Below are 21,610 nucleotides of genomic sequence, written 5' to 3'. Positions count from 1 at the left end.
ACGCGGTCAGAGAATGGCACTCATACTCTCACCAACTGACTCACCTGATGAAGGGGCTACACTCCGAAAGCTAGTGATTCCACAAAAAACCTGTTGGACTTTAACCTGGTGTTGTAAGACTTCTTACTGTGTCCACCCCAATCCAACACCGACATCTCAACATCATGCTCACCAACTGAGTTGTTTACTCAGTCACAGAAGGTGAGCAAATTGGGCATGCACACACACTCACCCACTTACATTCCAATCATTATTTTTATTAGTTATGCCTTTGTAAAATGAAAGATCAATTTATTGCTTTACCATTGCTTTATTTTTGCTCAATAAGTTGTTTATTTTCTTTGTACTCTGAATTGTTTTTGAAAGTCAGGCATCTGACCGAAGTCGGTTTATTGACCCCTTGAGCAATGAAAAATGGAAATATGGCCCGCCACGTGAAAAGGTTGGACAAGCCTGATTTAATGGACAGTTAATTATGGAGCCAGACATTTTCTTTGACCGGACTTGCTTTTCCTACATTCTTGCTATTGTGAGCAAATTTCATTTGTGTCCTCTGTACGCCACATGAAGCATGTATGTAGTTGGAGAATATATTCCTGGAGCATGCTGCCAACTATCACTTGGCCATTTGGAAATGTCTATTCACTTTTCGGATGGAATATTACAGGGGAGAAAGTTCCACGCTTGGGAACTGACCAATCTGACTGAAGCTAGGAAATGTCTGGGCAGGAAAGAGAGGGGGCAGACGGAAGTAGCGGTGGTGTGCTTACAGAGCAGATGGCTGGGAAGAAAAGGGGAAGGGGTTCTATCTTAGGGGCGCCACCCCGACCTGCAAAGTGGTTAGCACTGTTACTTCACAGCGTCAGGATCCAAGGTTCGATTCCCGGCTTGGGTCACTGTCTGTGCCGGGTCTGCACGTTCTCCCCGTATCTGTGTGGGTTTCCTCCGGGTGCTCCGGTTTCCTCCCACAAGTTCCAAAAGACTTGCGGTTAGGTAATTTGGACATTCTGAATTCTCCCTCGGTGTACCCGAACAGACGCCGTGGTGTGGAGACTAGGGGATTTTCACAATACTTTCATTGCAGTGTTAATGTAAGCCTACTTGTGACAATAATAAAGATTAATAGTATTATTAAAAAAAGAAGTTCCCGAATATAGTCCTACGTGCAATTTGCAAATTATTTTTTAAAAAGAGGCTCCCCACTCCCGCCAAAAGACCCACTCCAACTGTTTTATGGCATGGGCAATGTATTAGCGGGGTCAACTGGTTTGTTACCAAGTCCAACTGACCCGTGATTATTTATTTAAATATGGCGGGCGGGCTTGGGATGGGAGGGAAGCTGGTGGTGTGGGCACCCGCCCTATTTTACATGACCCCTGCCAAAAACACGCCACCCTTAACCTCTGCAGTCTATCCTTCAGTCATCAGTTTTTAGTACCATCAATTTGTGTTTAATACCATGCTTTTTTGTTTCAAACTAGTCTCTTACACGGTATTTTTAATGTTTTTGAATGTTTACATCTACCATGCTTTATTGCCTTCCTTTATATACTAACCATTTCCTAAAATAAGCAGAGCCTTTACGTCTACTGCAGAGAATAGCTGCCAGGGGAATCTAAAACTAACATTTCTGTATTGATTCTGCTTTGAATTCTATTTTGATTATCCAGTTGTGTTACCTGCTGTTTGAAAATCTTTACCAATGGTTAACAAAATAAACTATACAATTTAAAGTTTCATTTAATGAGACTGGAGGATTAGTGGAAAGTAGGACAGAAGGCTGCAAAAATTGATCAAATCAGTTGATGCATCGGAATTTTTAAAAGCCTGACAACCACAAAACCTGAAGGGTGGCATGAGTGGCTGTTATTTGCATTTTCCCCCACTGTTTGTTGTACATGAATTGCAGATGTTTATTTGTCCAAAATTCAATTTTTATTTAAAGGAACTTTATTTTCTTTCAAGAAAGTGGCTTTTTGAGATGAAGATGTTCTTTGCCTTCAGCCCACTAAGTGGTTTTACTTGTGCATTCTAGTCACTACACTTGCATAATTGCCAGAGATTGGAAATAAAGTGGATAGTAGTGTTGGAATGGTAACAAGTTTACTGAATCAAGGAAGATTACACTGAGATTTACAGAAAGGTCTAATATGCACCATCTCACCACCAAAATTTAAGGGCGGGATTCTCCACTCCTGCGCCGAAGTGGCCGCGCCGTCGTGAACGCCGTCGAGGTTCACAACGGCGCGAAACGGCCCCGATCCCGACCAATTCAGGCCCTGACAATGGGCCAGGATCGGGGCCGCGTCATCTACATGCGCCAGGCCTTGTCGCCCGCGTAAAGGCGGAGCTGCATAGGTGACGCGCCAGCGCTGCATAACGGGCATCATCCGCGCATGCGCGGGTTGGCCGGCGCCAACCCGCGCATGCGTAGTTGCTGTCCTCTCTAAGTCCGCCCTGCAAGATGTCTGATGGATCTTGCGGGGCCGCGGAAGGAAGGAGGTCCTCCTTCAGAGAGGACGGCCTGACGAACGGTGGGCACCGATCGCGGGCTACCCCACATTTGAGGTACCCTCCGGTGCAGGATCCCCCCTCGCAGGCCGCGCCCCCCCCCCAGCGTTCACGCACCGTTCAGGACGGCAGCGACCAGGTGTGGACGGCACCGGGGGGAACCCGCCGTTTTGGCCTGGCCGCTCGGCCCATCCGGGCCTGGGAATAGCGGGGGTGCCGGAGAATCGCCATTTTGGGTGTCTCCGGCGATGCTCCGGCCTGCGAAACTCGACCGGCCGTTCCCGCCGCTTGGGAGAATCGCGGGAGGGCGTCGGACCGGCGTCCCGGGAAATTTTGGCGGCCCAGGCGATTCTCCCAACCGGCGCGGGAGTGGAGAATCTCGCCCTAAGTCTCCCAGGAAAAGAAGAGATGAGCTTGGACCTCTTACCTAAAATGTAAACCTTGTACTTTCACCACTCCAATCCTTGAATACTTTCTAAATCTACCATTCCTGCTAATTCTGCTTTGTATTACTGTAATAAAAGGTGATTAAAGTCACAAATATGTAATCTACACCTTCAGTTGTCCCAGTTTCAGGTTAACTGTCTTCATGTTTCACTATAGTCAGAACTGTTTTTAAGCAGTTAGCTGATGGTTAGCATTCACTATTTTCTAGATTGGCATGATCGAGTTGGTACATCATCTGACAAAAGATATTGCAACTAAGTATGATTCTGTTCTCACCCACATAAAGTAAATTTATACTGTGGAGTGAGAATGAAAGGTGAGTCAAAGCCCCAGAAATCCAGGGAAACCAGGTGCTAATGGCCACAGAAACCAAGGGGAAAGAGCGCTAATGGCAGTCCCCAGAGAGAACAAAAGATGTGAAAGGTCAAACAGCAGGGAAACTAACATCAGAGGATGAAGTTGATAGGTTGGTAGTTGATAGTAGATAGGTTGGAGATTGGGCTGCAAAATTGCAAATGGAGTTTAATCCAGAAAAATGTGAGGTAATGCAATTTTGTAGGTCTAATGTAGAGTGGAAATATACCGTAAGTGGCAAAATTCTTCGGAATAAAGACAGTCAAGAGAGATCTGGGCGTGAAGATCCACAGATCTTTGAAAGTGGCAACATAAGTGGACAAGGTAGTCAAGAAAGCACATGGAATGCTTGCCTTCATTGGAAGGGGCATCAAGTATAAAAACTGGCAAGTCATGCTACAGTTGTATAGAACCTTGGTAAGGCCGCACTTGGAATATTGCGCACAATTCTGGTAGCCACACTACCAGAAGGATGTGGAGGCTTTGGAGATGGTGCAGAGAAGGTTTACAAGGGTGTTGCCTGGTCCGGAGGGTGTTAGCTATGTGAAAAGGCTGAATAGACTCGGACTGTTTTCATTAGAAGGACGGAGGTTGAGGGGTGACCTGATAGAGGTCTACAAGATTATGAGAGACATGAACAGAGTGGATGGGCATTCACTATGGGGCATAGGCTAAGGACCGCGGAGCAAAGTCTAGAGGAGATGTGCGAGGCAGTTTTTAAAATTTTTTATACAGAGGGTGATGAGTGCCTGGAGTGCGTTGCCAGGAGAGGTTGTGGAAGCAGATACATTAACGGCGTTCAAAAGGCATCTCAACAAATACATGAACAGGATGGGGATAGAGAGATTCGGCACTAGGAAGTGTTGAGGGTTTTTGGCCAAGGGTGGTATCATGACTGATACAGGCTTGGAGGGCCGAAGAGTCTGTTCCTGTGCTGTATTGTTCTTTGTGCTGTGTATTTACCCACTCACACAACTTGTCCAAGTCACACTGAAGCATCTCTGCATCCCCCTCAATGCTCACATCCAGCTTTGTGTCGTCTGCAAATTTGGAGATATTACACTTAGTTCCCTCATCAAAATCATTAAGATATGTTGTGAATAGCTGGGATCCTAACACTGAGCCCTGTGGTACCCCACTAGTCACTGGTTGCCATTTGGAAAAATTCCTGTTTATCCATACTCTTTGGGCGAGATTCTCCACTCCCGCACCGGTTGGGAGAATCGCCTGGGCCGCCAAAATTTCCCGGGACGCCCTCCCACGATTCTCCCAAGCGGCGGGAACGGCCTGGTCGAGTTCCGCGGGCCGCAGGCAGGAGAATCGCCGGAGACACCCAAAATGGTGATTCTCCGGCACCCCTGCTATTCTCAGGACCGGATGGGCCGAGCGGCCAGGCCAAAATGGCGGGTTCTCCCCAGCGCTGTCCACACCTGGTCGCTGCCGTCGGGGACAGCGCGCGAACGCTGGGGGGGCACCTCAATTGTGGGGTGGCCCGCGATCGGTGCCCACCAATCGTCGGGCCGTCCTCTCTGAAGGAGGACCTCCTTCCTTCCGCGGCCCCGCAAGATCCGTCCCCCATCTTCTTGCGGAGACTTAGGGGCGGACTTAGAGAGGACAGCAACCACGCATGCGCGGGTTGGCGCCGGCCAACCCGCGCATGACGCCAGTTATGCGGCGCCGGCCACGTCATCTATGCGGCGCCGCCTTTATGCGGGCGACAAGGCCTGGCGCGTGTAGATGACGCGGCCCCGATCCTAGCCCATTGTCAGGGCCTGAATCGGTTGGGATCGGGGCCGTTTCGTGCCGCCGTGAACCTCGACGGCGTTCACGACGGCACGGCCACTTTGGCGCGGGAGTGGAGAATCCCGCACTTTGTTTCTTGCATGCTAACCAGTCTTCTATCCATCTCAATACACCACCCCCAATCACATGCACTTGAATTTTGCACGCTAATCTCATTGACGAAAGACCTCTGAAAGTCTAAATAAACCACATCCACTGGCCCCTCCTCGTCAACTCTACTAGTTATATCCTCGAAGAATTCCAGCAGATTTATCAAGCATGATTTTCCTTTTGTAAGTCCATGCTGACTCTGTGCAATCCTGCCACTGTTTTCCAAGTGCTCTGCTATTAAATATTTTATAATGGACTCTAGCATTTTTCCACTATTAAGATCAGGCTGACTGGTCGATAATTCCCCATTTTCTCTCTACCTCCCATTTTACATTAACTACTCTTCAACTGTAGGAACTGTTCCAGAGTCCATGGAATCTTGCAAGATGAGCACCAATGCATCCCCTATTTTTAGGGCCACTTCAAGTAGTCTGGGAGGGCCAGCAGCAAATGTGCAAGGTACTGGTAGCCTTGCCATACACTTTCCACAATATCAGAGGAGAATGGAAGAGCCACAAACCATTGGAGGGATGTTATCAATTGATAAAGCAGTTTCCCTCTGGAACTTGAATTACAGCACACTGATTAGTTCCCGCATGCTCTGATGACAGCCATGCAAACTACGGGTGACATATCTCCTGTTGTAAACAGGGTGATAGCTACATTAGCTGTGGATTTAGCAGGCGCCACCAAGCTTGTCAAAGTTCCACTACTGCAGAGAGGTAGCAATGATGTGCCTTGATCCAGGAGAAGGATGATGTTGAAAAGGGAAGTGGAAAGTGTTTTCACAACACATCCATAATCAGTACCTGTCTACACCCTTTGTGACAGAGTCCGCTCCTGTATAAGTGCACGTGCAGCAACCGTTGGTGGGCTTTCACAGAATCCAACACCTAAAGATTGACTGTCGCAAGCAAACAGAAAGCAAAGGAGTAATCAGAGCAGTTCTCTACTGTTCCTGGGGTTGCACCACGCAGGAGCAAAAAAAGAAAAGGAGGGGTTTTCTACTTCACCGAGGCTACGGGCATGTGTTTATATTGTATCAATTGCACCACTTAATCCCACAAGTGCTCAGCATTCTTGCACGGCAATTGGGTCATTGGCTGCTTGGTGATGAATGTGAAGGCAGGACTGGTACATGTGCAACTGATGGGCAGCTAGATAGAGGACTGAACTTTAATTTGTGTCCCCTCGTAACTGACCATTCAACTAAGGGGAACATCTGCTCCCTATCCACCCTGTCCATGACCCTCATGATCTTGTGCACCTCATTCAGGTCACTCCACAGTCTCCAGAGAAAACAACCCAAGCCTATCCAACCTCTCTTTAAAATTTAAATGTTCCATCCCAGGCAACATTCTGGTGAATCTTCTCTGCACCCCCTTCTGTGCAAAGACATCCTTCCTATAATTGGCAATCTCTCCACTGGAGGCTCTGATTATATAGCTCTCGATAAGAGACCTCAAATGCCGCATTAGCCTTCTCTGGGGCGGAAGCCAATCCATCACCCAAATCCCTTATCTGCACTATCTCCTGGGAGGCAGCCTGTCGTCTCAGCCGGTGTGTCAAAAGGCAACTGACTGTCTCCCCATATTCGTAGAAGATTCCGCTCAAGGACTGCAGTTGGTCCACTGCCTTGCCTGTAGAGAGCAGCTCAAATTTAATCTGCAACTTCTTCCTACCCGCAAACTCCGGTGTCTGGGCACCTCAATGATGGGAGTCCACCAGCCTCTGCCTCTCCAGCCGTCCAGATTTTTCCTTATGCGCCTTGTCGGAGATTATCTCCCCCCCATAATGATTGCCTTCAGAGCTTCCCACAGCGTGGGAGCTGAATCTAGATCTGGAATAGAAGTCAGCACCTTATTGATAAATCCCGCATCATCCCAGTTTGGTGCATACACGTTAACTAGGACCACCGACGTGCCTGCCAATGACCCACTGACACTTACATACTCCCACCTGGGTTGGCAGCTGAAAAAGATACTATTTTGTTGCTCAACACTGTAGCCCACCACCGACACTCCCTCCTTGAAGCTCTACGATCAAAACCCGAATGGCTACCTGTCTCATCCAGCCCTTCTGTAACCTTGTTTGTTCCTTGATCCGCAAATGGGACTCCTATAAAAACACCACATCTGCCTTCAAACTGCTCAGGTGCCCAAATACCCGCAATCATTTTACAGGGCTGTTTAATCCCCTTACATTCCAAGCCAGACAGGGGTCCTTCCTGCACCTCCCTCGACCCAGTGTCAGCCATTCCCATCGTTTGTTGTTAGCCAGCAGCAGCTCAACGAGTGCCGATAGCAGGCCCACCAGGATGGCTGACAAACCCCCCCTAGGACCTGAACAAAGACAAAGAATCAGTCACCGTCAGCAGTCTACCCCCCGCCTCCCAGCATTACCACACTCCAATAAACAACCAAGACGAGAACAAAAACCCCTCTCTTCCCCCCCTCCCACCAACTCCGAACAAAACAAGAAAATCCTAAACTCAAATACCTAAAAAAAACTAAAGTACTGAGCGGCAGGTACCCCCACTCCTCCGTTCCTATTAACTAACTTTACAGCTAGCAGGGTGACCCCTGCTCAGAGTAAAACCAGAAAAATAATCGTACTGACAATCAACCCCCTGCCCACATCCAATTTTCATACAAGAAGATAGAGGGGAAAAAGGAAACCAACACCCATTCTGCAAACAACCCCAAAAATACAAACTCCAAACATAGCCAGAAAGATTCCCCAGCAAAACTGGTTAGCACTGTTGCTTCACAGCGCCAGGGTCCCAGGTTCGATTCCCACTTGGATCACTGTCTCTTGAGGAGTCTGCACGTTCGCCCCGTGTCTGCGTGAGTTTCCTCTGGGTGCTCCGCTTTCCTCCCACAAGTCCAGAAAGATGTGCTTGTTAGGTGAACTGGACATTCTGAATTCTCTTGTGTACCCGAACAGGCGCCGGAGTGTGGCGACTAGGGGATTTTCAGAGTAATTTTGTTGCAGTGTTAATGTAAGCTTACTTGTGACAATAATAAAGATTATTATAATCACATGCCCTCACCCATGATACAAAAACTTCGCAATACAGACACAAATGCACCTAACAATTAATTCATCTCCAACCCGTTCTTCTTTTTCCAAAGCCTCAAAATAGTCTCTCTCTTTAAGTCATTCGAAGACATGCAGGTTACACCACCCCAAATCGCATATTACTTCTGTATAACGTGGTCATGGCCTTATTTAATGCCGCACGCCTTCTAGCTAGATCTGCTCCAGTGTCTTGATATATCCTGATGGCATGGTCCTCCCATCTATAGTCTTTCGCCCACCACAGTACCCATTCCTTCTCTTGGTAACTGCTGAACCTGACAATGATTGCCTGTGGTGGTTCCCAGATCAGGGGTTCTGCCTGAGCAACCAATGGGCCTGGGCCAATTCGGGAGGGAATGGCAAAGCCATTTGTATCACTGCGCCTTGCTCCTTTGCTTTCTGATCAGTCTTCTCCAAGGCTGCACAGATGGGGCTAGAGCCCCTTCCATCCTCAGAGACCATCTGCCGCTGCTTCTTGAATTCCTCTGTCAAGCCTGCCAGCATCTCGGCCGACCATTGAGGGGCCAAAGTAGCAGCAGGAGCCTCCGCCATTATCTCCACCAATGACGCTCGAAGGGCTTCTGAGTCAGACCACGATTCATTGTCCATCTGCTACCTTCTGTTATTTTTGTTGGGCATTACTTTTATATGTGGACCTTATCCCATCGAATTACAAAGAACAAAGAAATGTACAGCACAGGAACAGGCCCTTCGGCCCTCCAAGCCCGTGCCGACCATGCTGCCCGACTAAACTACAATCTTCTACACTTCCTGGGTCCGTATCCCTCTATTCCCATCCTATTCATGTATTTGTCAAGATGCCCCTTAAATGTCACTATCGTCCCTGCTTCCACCACCTCCTCCAGTAGCGAGTTCCAGGCACCCACTACCCTCTGCGTAAAAAACTTGCCTCGTACATCTACTCTAAACCTTGCCCCTCTCACCTTAAACCTATGCCCCCTAGTAATTGACCCCTCTACCCCAGCGAAAAGCCTCTGACTATCCACTCTGTCTATGCCCCTCATACTTTTGTAGACCTCTATCAGGTCGCCCCTCAACCTCCTTCGTTCCAGTGAGAACAAACCGAGCTTATTCAACCGCTCCTCATAGCTAATGCCCTCCATACCAGGCAACATTCTGGTAAATCTCTTCTGCACCCTCTCTAAAGCCTCCACATCCTTCTGGTAGTGTGGCGACCAGAATTGAACACTATACTCCAAGTGTGGCCTAACTAAGGTTCTATACAGCTGCAACATGACTTGCCAATTCTTATATTCAATGCCCCGGCCAATGAAGGCAAGCATGCCGCATGCCTTCTTGACTACCTTCTCCACCTGTGTTGCCCCTTTCAGTGACCTGTGGACCTGTACTCCTAGATCTCTTTGACTTTCAATACTCTTGAGGGTTCTACCATTCACTGTATATTCCCTACCTGCATTAGATCTTCCAAAATGCATTATCTCACATTTGTCTGGATTAAACTCCATCTGCCATCTCTCCGCCCAAGTCTCCAAACAATCTAAATCCTGCTGTATCCTCTGACAGTCATCGCTATCCGCAATTCCACCAACCTTTGTGTCGTCTGCAAACTTACTAATCAGACCAGTTACATTTTCCTCCAAATCATTTATATATACTACAAACAGCAAAGGTCCCAGCACTGATCCCTGTGGAACACCACTGGTCACAGCCCTCCAATTAGAAAAGCATCCTTCCATTGCTACTCTCTGCCTTCTATGACCTAGCCAGTTCTGTATCCACCTTGCCAGCTCACCCCTGATCCCGTGTGACTTCACCTTTTGTACTACCATGAGGGACCTTGTCAAAGGCCTTACTGAAGTCCATATAGACAACATCCACTGCCCTACCTGCATCAATCATCTTAGTGACCTCCTCGAAAAACTCTATCAAGTTAGTGAGACACGACCTCCCCTTCACAAAACCATGCTGCCTCTCACTAATACGTCCATTTGCTTCCAAATGGGAGTAGATCCTGTCTCGAAGAATTCTCTCCAGTAATTTCCCTACCACTGACGTAAGGTTCACCGGTCTGTAGTTCCCTGGATTATCCTTGCTACCCTTCTTAAACAGAGGAACAACATTGGCTATTCTCCAGTCCTCCGGGACATCCCCTGAAGACAGCGAGGATCCAAAGATTTCTGTCAAGGCCTCAGCAATTTCCTCTCCAGCCTCCTTCAGTATTCTGGGGTAGATCCCATCAGGCCCTGGGGACTTATCTACCTTAATATTTTTTAAGACACCCAACAGCTCGTCTTTTTGGATCTCAATGTGACCCAGGCTATCTACACACCCTTCTCCAGACTCAACATCTACCAATTTCTTCCCTTTGGTGAATACTGATGCAAAGTATTCATTTAGTACCTCGCCCATTTCCTCTGGCTCCACACATAGATTCCCTTGCCTATCCTTCAGTGGGCCAACCCTTTCCCTGGGGAAAGTTTCTTTCCAAACATCACCCACAAAACGGGTGAAAAGGGCCAAAAACAAAGTGCCCTGGTGGGAGTAACCACGTGTATGACTGCTCACCAGAGAGCCACCATGGAAGTCACTGTATGACTCTTGCTAAGAAGTACTGAACAGCAGTTCCAGACCAGTCAGTACACCTGAAGTGCATTTTGCGGGTTAATGATTTGCTTGTGACAACATTTGGTTGTCATATGACCTCATGCGGCAGTATTTTTGGTGGTCATTGGTGGGATTTCTCCGAGATATCATTAGTCAGCTTTGAAGTGGGTTTCCTTCATCACTGAGCAGCAATTCTTCAAGGCTGGTTCCAGGTAACAACAGGCTGTGAAAGTTGCAGTGCACTAGTATGAAAGCATCATGGGTGGCACAGTGGTTAGCACTGCTGTCTCACAGCGCTAGAGACCCAGGTTCAATTCCGGCCTTGGGTGATTGTGTGGAGTTTACACTTTCTCCCCATGTTAGCGTGGGTTTACTCCAGGTACTCTGTTTCCTCCCACAGTCCAAAGATGTGGTTAGGTGGATCGGCCGTGCTAAATTTCTTCTTAGCGTTCAAAGGGTACAGGTTAGATGGGGTTACAAGGATAGGGTGGGGGAGTGCACCTAGCTACTAGTTCTCTTTCAGAGGGTCGGTGCAGACTTGATGGGCTGAATGGCCTCCTTCTGCACTATAGGAATTCTATGTTTTTATTCCATGTGAGCTGCTAGAGAATCTATCCGAGCCTGTAAAAAACCTTTTCTTGAGGTTACACCAGTTGAACATTGCATTCCTTTGTGATTGTTGAGTGCTTCTGATCAATTTGCTGGTGCTAAGATTGCCACATGTTCAACTGATGGCATCCTGACCTATGGGAAGCCAGCCAGAGAGGCAAAATCAAAATCTCTAGTTATTGTCATCACAGGGGATGTTTACATACCTCCAGTCCCGGCAAACTATTCATTGTTATCTGTTTTATTAATTTATGTGCTGCTGACTGCGAGACTCTCATTTTGGTCTGGAGTTTCATCCTTGAGGTAGAGGGAGTCAGGATAATTCCTGGCTCAGTCCTCTCCCATCAGGAGAAAGTGCCCAGTTAAGGCAGTATCTTCATTGCTAGGGGCTGGGTGTGAGCTGGAGTGGGGCCAGCCAACACGGGAAGAAGTGCGTACACAGCCACAGTGGCCGGGCCTTTTGAACAGCGTGCGTCGGTGCTGTAGGACATTTGCCCCAGTGAAAAAAAAACAAGGCTCACAACTCTCACAGCCTCTAAATATTCCCCATGCTCCATCCATGCCACCTCCTGCCCCTGCATCCTCAGACTCTGCCTAGTACCCATCCTCTATGTCCCCTCATGCTCCCATGTCAATCTCTGGCAGTGCTATGCCCATTGATACTTCTAGCACCACTGAACGCCAGTGTAAAGTGGAATCTGTAAAGTAAACTGCTTTGAAAAAAATTGTAATCCATTGCTAAATTTCTCCTTTGAATAAAAAGTCTAGGAAGCAAGCTAGTAAGTGTAATTCATCCAGGCCCTTTGAAGTTTCAAAAACCACAAACATTTGAAATCACTTTACTTAGGTCAACATAGTGAAATTGATCACTGAGATCAGAGAGCCTGACTTGTCAATCAAAAAACATTTCCTCTGAGGAGTAGGTGTCTGTTTTTCTAATAGACATCTGGGCTCTCAGCCAAGCCTCATTATGTACGCTTAAGGGTCAATGGGCATGCAAAGTGCCAGAACTTGGCATAGGGTAAAAGGGCAGAGGGGCATGAAGATCTTGGGAGGGTGGGTGGGAGAGCAGAATCTGGCATAGGAAGGCCTTTTGAACCTACTTTTTAAAAAGATCCCCTTATGCACACCTGGATTGACAACGTCTCTAAGGGGCCATGAGCCACGACTCTTTAAAAACCTGGCCCGACTCCATGCAAGTTGCAGAGGGACAGGAGACACCTATCTCCGCAATGCAGGGCAGGAGTGCTGCTTGCAGCCTTCTGACAGGAAGCAGCCCATACCATAAAAGCACTCCCAAAATGAGACAGCTCGGGAATTTGGGGAACAGGACCCACCCTTCATTTTTAAAGGGTACCCAGGTCAACCCATCTCTGTTAAAATCCAAGCCTATGGCTCCAGTAACAATGTGGAAGGAGCCAGGGGCAAAATGTTTTGAGAGCAATGGGGATTTGCTCAGTGGTAATGTGAGGTTACCAGATCAAGTTCGTGCAGGATGCTGCCGTGTCTGTGACCTCCTGACATGACAATTCCAGCTTTCAGAAGCACTCCTTTTCAGAGAGATCTAGAAAGCGGAGCTTTGCCTCGAGACCCAGTTATGTGGGTCATGCTTCCTGCAAACTCAAACCCTCCACTGCTTCTCTCTCAGATGTCCACCTGTGACTCCCTCCAGAGCACACCACTGCTGCTGCTGTGGATGCGGACTTAGCTTTAGGTGAGGAAGATACCAACCAATATGTTTCTCCCATTTACACCTCCTCTAGACTCATCTTTTGTTTCTTTACTTGTCCTATTATCATCTCCTTATGCCTTGTACCATCACCTATCTATCAATCTTTATTGCCATCCACCTTATCACAGATCATCCCTTTTATTCTTCCCCTTTCTTTCACTGCCTCTTTACTTAAACATTTTTCCATTACTGGTAAAATCATTGACTTGAAATGTAACTTTATTACTATCAGATTTCTGAGTATACCCAGCATGTTGCTTTCAGATTTTCATCTTCCATTTTGATTTTGTCTCTGCACGCCATCCATGCAGATGTCTCCAAGCTGTACAAAAGTCTCTCCCAACAAGCTCTATCACCAAACTGCTTCCCCAGAGAAACTGAGAAAACAGTTAAGTGAACAGAGACTTCATTCGCGAGGACTCCTCACTTTAACCATCCATCTAAATTGCCATTCCATCATGTTGCCGTTTCACTGATGAGTTTCCAGAACACGGGAGCCCCATGCAGCAGAAATTAATTTCAATTCACATAATCACTGCCAAAAGTAATAGAAGAGCCTAATTTAAATATTATAATTATGCCCAAGCTTCCTCAGAGTGGGTTGTCCATAAGTTTTGACATTTGCAACGATTAAAATGGAAATAGGTGTGTACGTGGGCAGTCTGGGGTAAGATTTTACGAACTTCAAGTGAGACTTGAACTCGTAAACTTGTGACTCAAAAGAAGGGTGCTACAGGAGGAAAAATGAAATTCTCCCATCCTGCCATTATTACTCTGTGGGGCTCCTCACTTTTGAAAGCCCGTATCTGTTCCAATCAGTCTGTCTCTCCAAGGTAGATTCCAAAGCCTTCATGTAACCAAAGCTGCATATAGGCTGGTGACACTGATTCCCTTTGAGAGTCTGCAGGTTTCACACTACATAGCATGGACTGCAGATTACTGATGTCCTATGAGATGCCACCCCAGGCTTTAAGAGGAATGCAGCCATGAGGTCTTCCAAAATCTCATACAGCCCTTGAAGTCCTCGTCTCTATCCTACTTAGCAGAGCAGAGACAAGACATCACACTCTAGGGGCTGTTTAGCACAGGGCTAATTCGCTGGCTTTGAAAGCAGACCAACGTAGGCCAGCAGCACGGTTCAATTCCCGTAACAGCCTCCCCGAACAGGCGCCGGAATGTGGCGACTAGGGGCTTTTCACAGTAACTTCATTTGAAGTCTACTTGTGACAATAAGCGATTTTCATTTTTCATTTCACTCCAGTGAGATGGCTTCTGGGTCATCTTTGCACCTGTATTCCTAACGTAGTTTCACTGTGTATATCTCTCTGCTTTGCTATCTAATCAAAATAAGGTTCCAAATCTGGAAGCTGAGGGATATAGCACATGATATTGCATATTCAGGACGATTATCTTCCACAGACATGTCTTTTTCAAGAGACTTGTTGTTGAAAAGGACCTATAGTAAAGAGAAAAAGAGCAAGGGTTAGGATGGAAAATAGAAGTTGGACATCTATACTTTTGTAAATTCAGCTTGCTGAGGTGAATGAAGAGTTACAAATAATATGCAAATACCGTACTCGGGTAAGTCACTAACCTTGCCTTACTCAATGTTCATAAGCAGGTCACTGTTCATCATGACTTCTTGCTTGAGCTCTTCACCCAAGTCCCAATGTTGGCCCGGTCACTAGAATAATGCATTGTCTTCTCCTGCTGAAAGAGAGGGTGAGAGTTAGTGAATGGTTGTTGAGGAGGTAAATAAAGAAATGTAGAGCTTATGAACACAGTGCTTGTGCTAAAAGATGGAGAAAAAGCAACATGGAACATAGATGGGGGGGGGGGGGTAATGAATTTAAAACCAAGTGAGTGGATTATATAGGAGGCCTATTGGGACTAGTTAATGGTTATATATGTGCTAGGAGTGAATGGTCATGTGTGAAGTGGAAGGCAAAGAGGTGGGTGCACTTGGGGTGGGAAAGGCAATTGCTGCAGTGTGTCCTTGTCACTTTATATTGAATTAGGTGATGGAGTGGAGGGACTGTTGAAACTATCAGGTGAGGGTATGATAGAAGTGATGTGGAGTGAATTTCAGAGATGAACAGCTGTACTCACCCTTGCTGCTCTATCGAGGTCATCAAACGTTATTTTTACATGACCACAGGTCCTAGGGTGATGCCACTCGCACTATCCTGGTCAGCCATCACTACTTAATAATGGTCATAAGATGCTCCTACAGCTGCTGGAGAATAATGCCGTCTCCCCTTGGCTTGACTTTCTCCATCAGGAACTCAAAGGGTGAAAAGTAATAACAGACTCATTTGACCTACCATAATATTTCATGTAAAATGAAAGCAAGGCATAGAATTTTGCTTTAAGAATCCATTTTAAATAAGCATTGGGAGCTCCATTGGAAACTGACAACACATGGGGTTTTCATTCATTTTCATTCAAGAGCATTATCTGGTACATAAACACTGGCATTGACTAGTTGGGTCAAATGGCCAGTTTCTGTACTATAGTTTTTAAGTAATATCCTTTTACATGAAACAGTTAATGAAAATTTCTCATTTTTCATCTAGTAAAAACTAAACTACATTGAATAATTTGCTACAAAAACTATTTGGGAGTCTCAAGTTAATAAAGTTGCATCACAAATCAAGCACTACTCACCATATGGTTCATACGTCTCCTGACTGGTTCCATGGCCATAATCGTAGTAATCAGATGCGCTGTAAAAGAGAGTGAAGAGTCAGACAAGTATTCAGACAACGCAAGGTGAGGTCATAGTAATTTTGCCCAGGCATCAGTTACAATGTGTACTTCATATTTTCATGAAATGTCCAAATAGTTAAACAGAAAATGGTTGGCAACATCACTCAGCTTACATTTTTCGTAGAAATCTATCACAGTTCCATATGAACTTCAAATTTCTTTGAAACAAGCAAAAGCGGTTAAAATGAGTATGATTAATTTGTTCCAAAAGGAGCTATACTGGTATTGATAGGAGCAAGTATTATCTATACTCTATGGAACATTAAGACTCTGCGAAGGATGGAATATTATCTGGACAGGGCAGAGAGAGTTACATAGTCAACATAGAACATAGAACAATACAGCGCAGTACAGGCCCTTCGGCCCACGATGTTGCACCGAAACAAAAGCCATCTAACCTACACTATGCCATTATCATCCATATGTTTATCCAATAAACTTTTAAATGCCCTCAATGTTGGCGAGTTCACTACTGTAGCAGGTAGGGCATTCCACGGCCTCACTACTCTTTGCGTAAAGAACCTACCTCTGACCTCTGTCCTATATCTATTACCCCTCAGTTTAAAGTTATGTCCCCTCGTGCCAGCCATATCCATCCGCGGGAGAAGGCTCTCACTGTCCACCCTATCCAACCCCCTGATCATTTTGTATGCAAGGTGCAACAAGAGGAACAAAAGACAGAGAGCAGAATTCTCCCCCCCCCACGCCGGGGCGCCGCGCGGGTCCCGCCACGCCGCCCCGACACCTGCATGCGATTCTCCCACCCCCCCAAGCCGGCGCGGTGAGAAACGGCGCTTTCCGTTTGTAACAGGCAAGCGGCGATTCTCCGGCCTGGATGGGCCGAGTGGCCTGCCTAACACGACAGGTTCCCGCCGGCGCCGGCCACACCTGGTCGCTGCCGGCGGGAACAGCGCGGGAACGCTGGGGGGGGGGGGGTGGCCTGTGTGGGGGAAAGGGGGGGGGGAAAGAGAGAGAGAGGGGGGTTCCTGCACGGGGGGGGGCCTCAAAAGGGGTCTGGCCCGCGATCGGTGCCCACCGATCGGCGGGCCGGCCTCTCTGAAGGAGGACCTCCCTTCCTCCGCCGCCCTGCAAGATCCATCCGACATCTTCTTGTGGGGAGGACGGCAACCGCGCATGCGCGGGTGACGTCATTTACGCGGCGCCAAGGTCCGGCGCGCGTAAATGACGCGGCGCCGCTCCTAGCCCCTCGGGGGCGGGAGAATAAGGGGTTGGGAGCGGCCTCCGATGCCGGAGTGAAACACTCCAGTTTTCACTCCAGCGTCTGGACTTTGTCTCCCAATGGGAGAATTGCACCCATATTGCATGTCCTGTTGGATTTCTAGGCAAATGGCTTTTTGTAATTCCATGTTTTTATCTTTAAAAGAAAATCAAACCAGGAGAACAGCAAACTTGGTGCGTTGATCAACATGCTCAAATCTATTCTATAACTGCAGCCTCACAAAATGTTATACTTGTTTTAGTTTGTCAGATGGAGCACCTAGAACTGGTGAAAAAAATTTGGACGGGATTCTTCAACCACGCCCGCCCGGCGACTGGAGAATCCCGCTCGAGGTCAATGGACTTTTCCACTGTCTGCGTCTCGCCCGTGGCGATCTTGTGGCGGAAGAATCCAGCCCACAATCTTAATGAATGGGGCAAGAAGTACCCATTACCCCCAAAGTGTTACACTATAATAAAAATAATTTGAGCTTTGAATGTCCACAATTATTATGAAGGTTTAATTTAATCAGAATACTTAAACAAACTTTAATCAATATATAATCTATTGTTGTGACCGTGATTATTTTGTAACTACATTTGATAGATTTCTTTTGAAAGTCGGAAAAGAGGTTGGCAAAATTCCTTAATTCAAAAATCAGAACCAGGATATATTTGAACAGTTCTATAAAAGAACTCCTGACAGACACATGACTCTCAGGCTTCCATAAACTGTTCTTATTTTGACCTCAAACAGTTTGGTATCTTGCAAAGCTGTAATGCATTTGCCACTGCGAAATTACATTATTCTATTTCTTCACTCAAGACCTGAAGCAAATTGAATACGCCAAAGAAATAGTGCCAAATTATTTATCTTTTTTTTCATGAACACAACAGGAGACAGGGATATAGAGCTCAAAGCTTTCTCATTGGATGATAATAAGGGGAAAATACAAAAAAGTGGAAACAATCATAGCCACACAAAAACAGAAAATGCTGGACAAACTCGGCAAGTTTGGCAGTATCTGTGGAGAAAGTTAACAAAGCCACCTGTCTAACTGCAGAACAGCACATTTTTTAAAAACTGGAGCAGGTTATTTGTCTGGCTTCTCAGATGTGGAATGGTGGAAAGGCTTGAGAAAGTTTGGAATTAGGAAAGTCTGTCTATCGGTTAGGAAAATAAAGGTAGTTTGAAGGAATTCACAGTAGTACTGGTAAACATTAGAAATAAGATATAGTTTTATGAGGGTTTAATTTAACGTTTCTATGCTTGGAAGAGTAAAACCTATAGTTAGATTCATGCTGGGCAAAGGTCTGGTTTCAATTCCATTGTGCTTAGAGAGGGCTTTGTGTGAAGAGTAAATAAACCAGCAGTATTTGCTTAGCAACTGGGGCCGTGTAAGGTAGAGAAGTTTAGGTTAGCTAATTTGACTGCTGTTGGGACATAAGTAGTGAGAGAGAAGGCAGCTCTTACAGTTCTGTTAGAAGGATTGGTTTTAAAAGGCTAAAGATGGAACATCTCTCTCAGCCTTGCGAGAAGAAAAGCCATACTATAGAGTAACGGTTAAGAAAACAAATGCTGGAAATCTAAAGTCTTTAGTTAAGGAAACTAGAGAAATGAAGAGAAGTTTCCAATAAGTCTGGAGTTAACGGAAAAGAGAAAACTGGGAACCAGAACAGATTACTGTTCAGTAAAGTCACAGAGAGGTGAAAAGGCATAGGATCGTGAGAGGCCAGAAAGATATCTGTCGTAATGATAAAGTTTGGGAGATATTACTACAGATTGGGAGACATTATTTGAAATAATCGTGGAACTCAGTGGCTGGATCATGGGAGCTTGTGTAAAAGCCCTCAAAACGAAGGAAATCTGAAGGAAGGGGACAAAACATGAAAACAAAACATTGATATCAGCAGCAGAGGGAAAGTATAATTAAAAAGATTTGGAAGTGTGACTTTTGAGAGCAGAGAATGAAATCACTTGCGTGGAAACCAGAGTTCAGCGAGAAAAGGTGGCTCACGGGGGATTTTGAGGAGAAATTCACATTCACTTGGGTTCAGAGAGGAGTGTGTCTTACCACAGTCATCTTGAGTGCTTAAAAGGATCTGTGTGTGTTAATGAGACCATTGTAGCTTAAGATGTACTCTATAATGTTAATCTTAAAAGTTGTGTGTAATTGTTAAGCTAAGGGGGGAGTAAAGCCACATTGTATCATAATCCAATTTTTCACATTTAATATTTTTTCTTGCTGTTAAAACTAATTAGTCGTCCTGTGCCTGCTCCTCCATGTTTAATAAAAACTTAAGTTACATTCTTTTGAGCCAGGGTTCCATTCTGGGATCTTGCCGTCCAGTTATAACACCAACTGGGATTGTAACACTATTCAGTTCATTTTGTGAAGAATCCTTGTGCCTTGATTTTCATTGGAGGGCGGGATCGGTGAGGGATAAAAGCAGAAAATGCTGGAGTTGTAAATACTCAATAGGTTAGGTAGTATCTGTGAGTTGACATTTCAGATCGATGCCTGTTCATCAGACGTTCTGAACCGTTGACCCTGATCTTCTGGTCTCCAGAAGTTGTACCCCAAAAGATGCGCTGGGGGAAACCCTCAGAAATCCCAACAAAGGACTCTACAGAACTTAACTGGGAAGTTTCAACTTCCGATGGGCAAGTTTCAACTTCTGATGGGCAATCACTCGGCATTCGGAACTCTCTGAAAAAGTCTCCAAGTTGGAGACTCGAGAGGGTTCCGACTCACCAACCAGTGTAGTTACCCAGGAAATGTTAGACTGGAAAAAAACATATCTAATTCCTGGGTATCTATATAACTGGGAGTGGCATTCCAATGGTGATTGCCACTCCTCAGAAGAATCAAGTCTCTTTCCCTCTCCACAAATGCTCCCTGACCTGCTGACTACTGCCGACATTTTCTGCTTTTATTTCAGATGTGCAGTTTTCCACAGCATTTTACTTTTACAAGTATGCTCCTCTTTGCCATGAGTGGGCAAAGAACCCAGCACAGCTGGCGAGCAGAGGTCCTGCTAAATTGAACGGCAGGGCATTAAAAAACTTCTGCCCAACACCTGGACAACCACTGACTGTAAACTGACAGATAAGAATAGAAATTTAGCATGGCAGGACACAAAAGGGAAAACTGTGGGGGCAGCCTGTGGAAGTAGGGCTCTGCAGGACAACAGAAATTTCAGTGAGTGGCAGGTGGTTAAAATCGAGACCTTCAACTCTCCTCATACCAACATGGTTTATAAGCTTAGTATTTGCTAGCTGTACTCAGGAAAATCTAACAGGCGGTTCTAGCAGACTGTTGTAGGTAACACCCATTAGCCCGATGAAAAGGAATGTTTCCTTTGTCTCACCCCCCCCCCCCCCCACCCAACCAAAAAAAAGGCACTTTTTGCCGGCAATTGTCAACAAAATACTGGTGCACTCTACCAGTAGAGACACAAGACATAGGAGCGGAAGTAAGGCCATTCGGCCCATCGAGTCCACTCCACCATTCAATCATGGCTGATTTATAATGTGGATTAGCTCAGTCATGAAAAAAACTTCTGCCGTAAGTAGCCTGCAATTCCTCACCCCTGGAAATTCTACACCTGTATAAATATACAGTTAACGTGTTCAGGTCCTGATGAAACTCCAGATTCCACTATGAACTGGTAACACTCCTAAGCATCGCACACAAAAGAAAACGAAGAACTCACAGGTTATCCATTATTCAACACTGCATTATATTGTGAAGCTGGAATATTCAGGATGACCTAAAGGAGACTGGAGGCAGAGCCTTTCAATCAACCTGCTATTTGAATTCCCTGGTACACTATAACCAACTTTATTATTAAAATGTGGTCACTCTTTCTGCAGCTGTTAAGTTGTTAACATGTTTTGCTCGCCCTTGGCAGCTGTCAAAACCACTGACAAGCTCAAACAGTAATGTACAATTCTTCACTGTCACCGACATGAGGTGACTGGCTGACAGTCTGTCTTGCATTTAAGCATCTGGTGAGGTTATCAATGGAGTCCAGATAGTCCTCAGTACAGCTTAAATATATAGTATGCAGCCAATCAGATTTAGATCAAATTGTAAATTTTAAAACGACGATATTAATTCAAAAAAGGAAATGTGGAGCTCATCAGTGGTTGAGCCAAATAATTGGGTCAGTTGTGTACGTGTATCGTGGTGATACTTCCTTCAGACTTCTGAATTGAGCAGTGAGTCATTATATGTTCCATGATTTTTCTTGGATGATTAGTCGGATACTGAAGAAATCGTAATTTCTCATTTGCTCATCAAGTATCCTCATCAGACATGTTTTGAGAGAATGCAGTTTAGAATTGGTTCTCAGAAGATTGAAATCAGAAATCTCTCATCAGGGGCGTCATTCTCCGACCCCCCG

The 21,610-nt window shown here is 45.9% G+C and overlaps 1 protein-coding gene and 1 long non-coding RNA gene across 10 annotated transcripts in view; both read right to left on the bottom strand.

Moving 5' to 3' along the window:
* LOC140385765 (KH domain-containing, RNA-binding, signal transduction-associated protein 3-like) overlaps positions 1-21,610 on the bottom strand; it is a 260,916-nt gene that overhangs the window by 18,015 nt on the left and 221,291 nt on the right. For all 9 annotated transcript variants that reach the window (XR_011933463.1, XM_072468259.1, XM_072468258.1 and 6 more), the window contains one exon: positions 15,881-15,939. Coding sequence is in view for 8 of the 9 variants with exons in the window: in XM_072468259.1 (XP_072324360.1) it covers positions 15,881-15,939 (59 nt within the window). In the remaining variant the exon portion in view is untranslated. The remainder of the gene's footprint in view (positions 1-15,880; positions 15,940-21,610) is intronic.
* Positions 10,486-15,867, bottom strand: LOC140385766 (uncharacterized). Its single transcript, XR_011933464.1, has 3 exons — positions 15,323-15,867; positions 14,808-14,920; positions 10,486-14,669 (listed from the first exon to the last, which is right to left on the bottom strand). It is a non-coding gene; the product is annotated as an uncharacterized lncRNA (long non-coding RNA).

The sequence above is a fragment of the Scyliorhinus torazame genome, chromosome 11 (assembly GCF_047496885.1).
Source record: "Scyliorhinus torazame isolate Kashiwa2021f chromosome 11, sScyTor2.1, whole genome shotgun sequence".
NCBI classification, from domain to species: domain Eukaryota; kingdom Metazoa; phylum Chordata; class Chondrichthyes; order Carcharhiniformes; family Scyliorhinidae; genus Scyliorhinus; species Scyliorhinus torazame.
The sequence above is the reverse complement of the archived record's forward strand: the minus strand, read 5'-3'. Positions and strand labels throughout refer to the sequence as shown.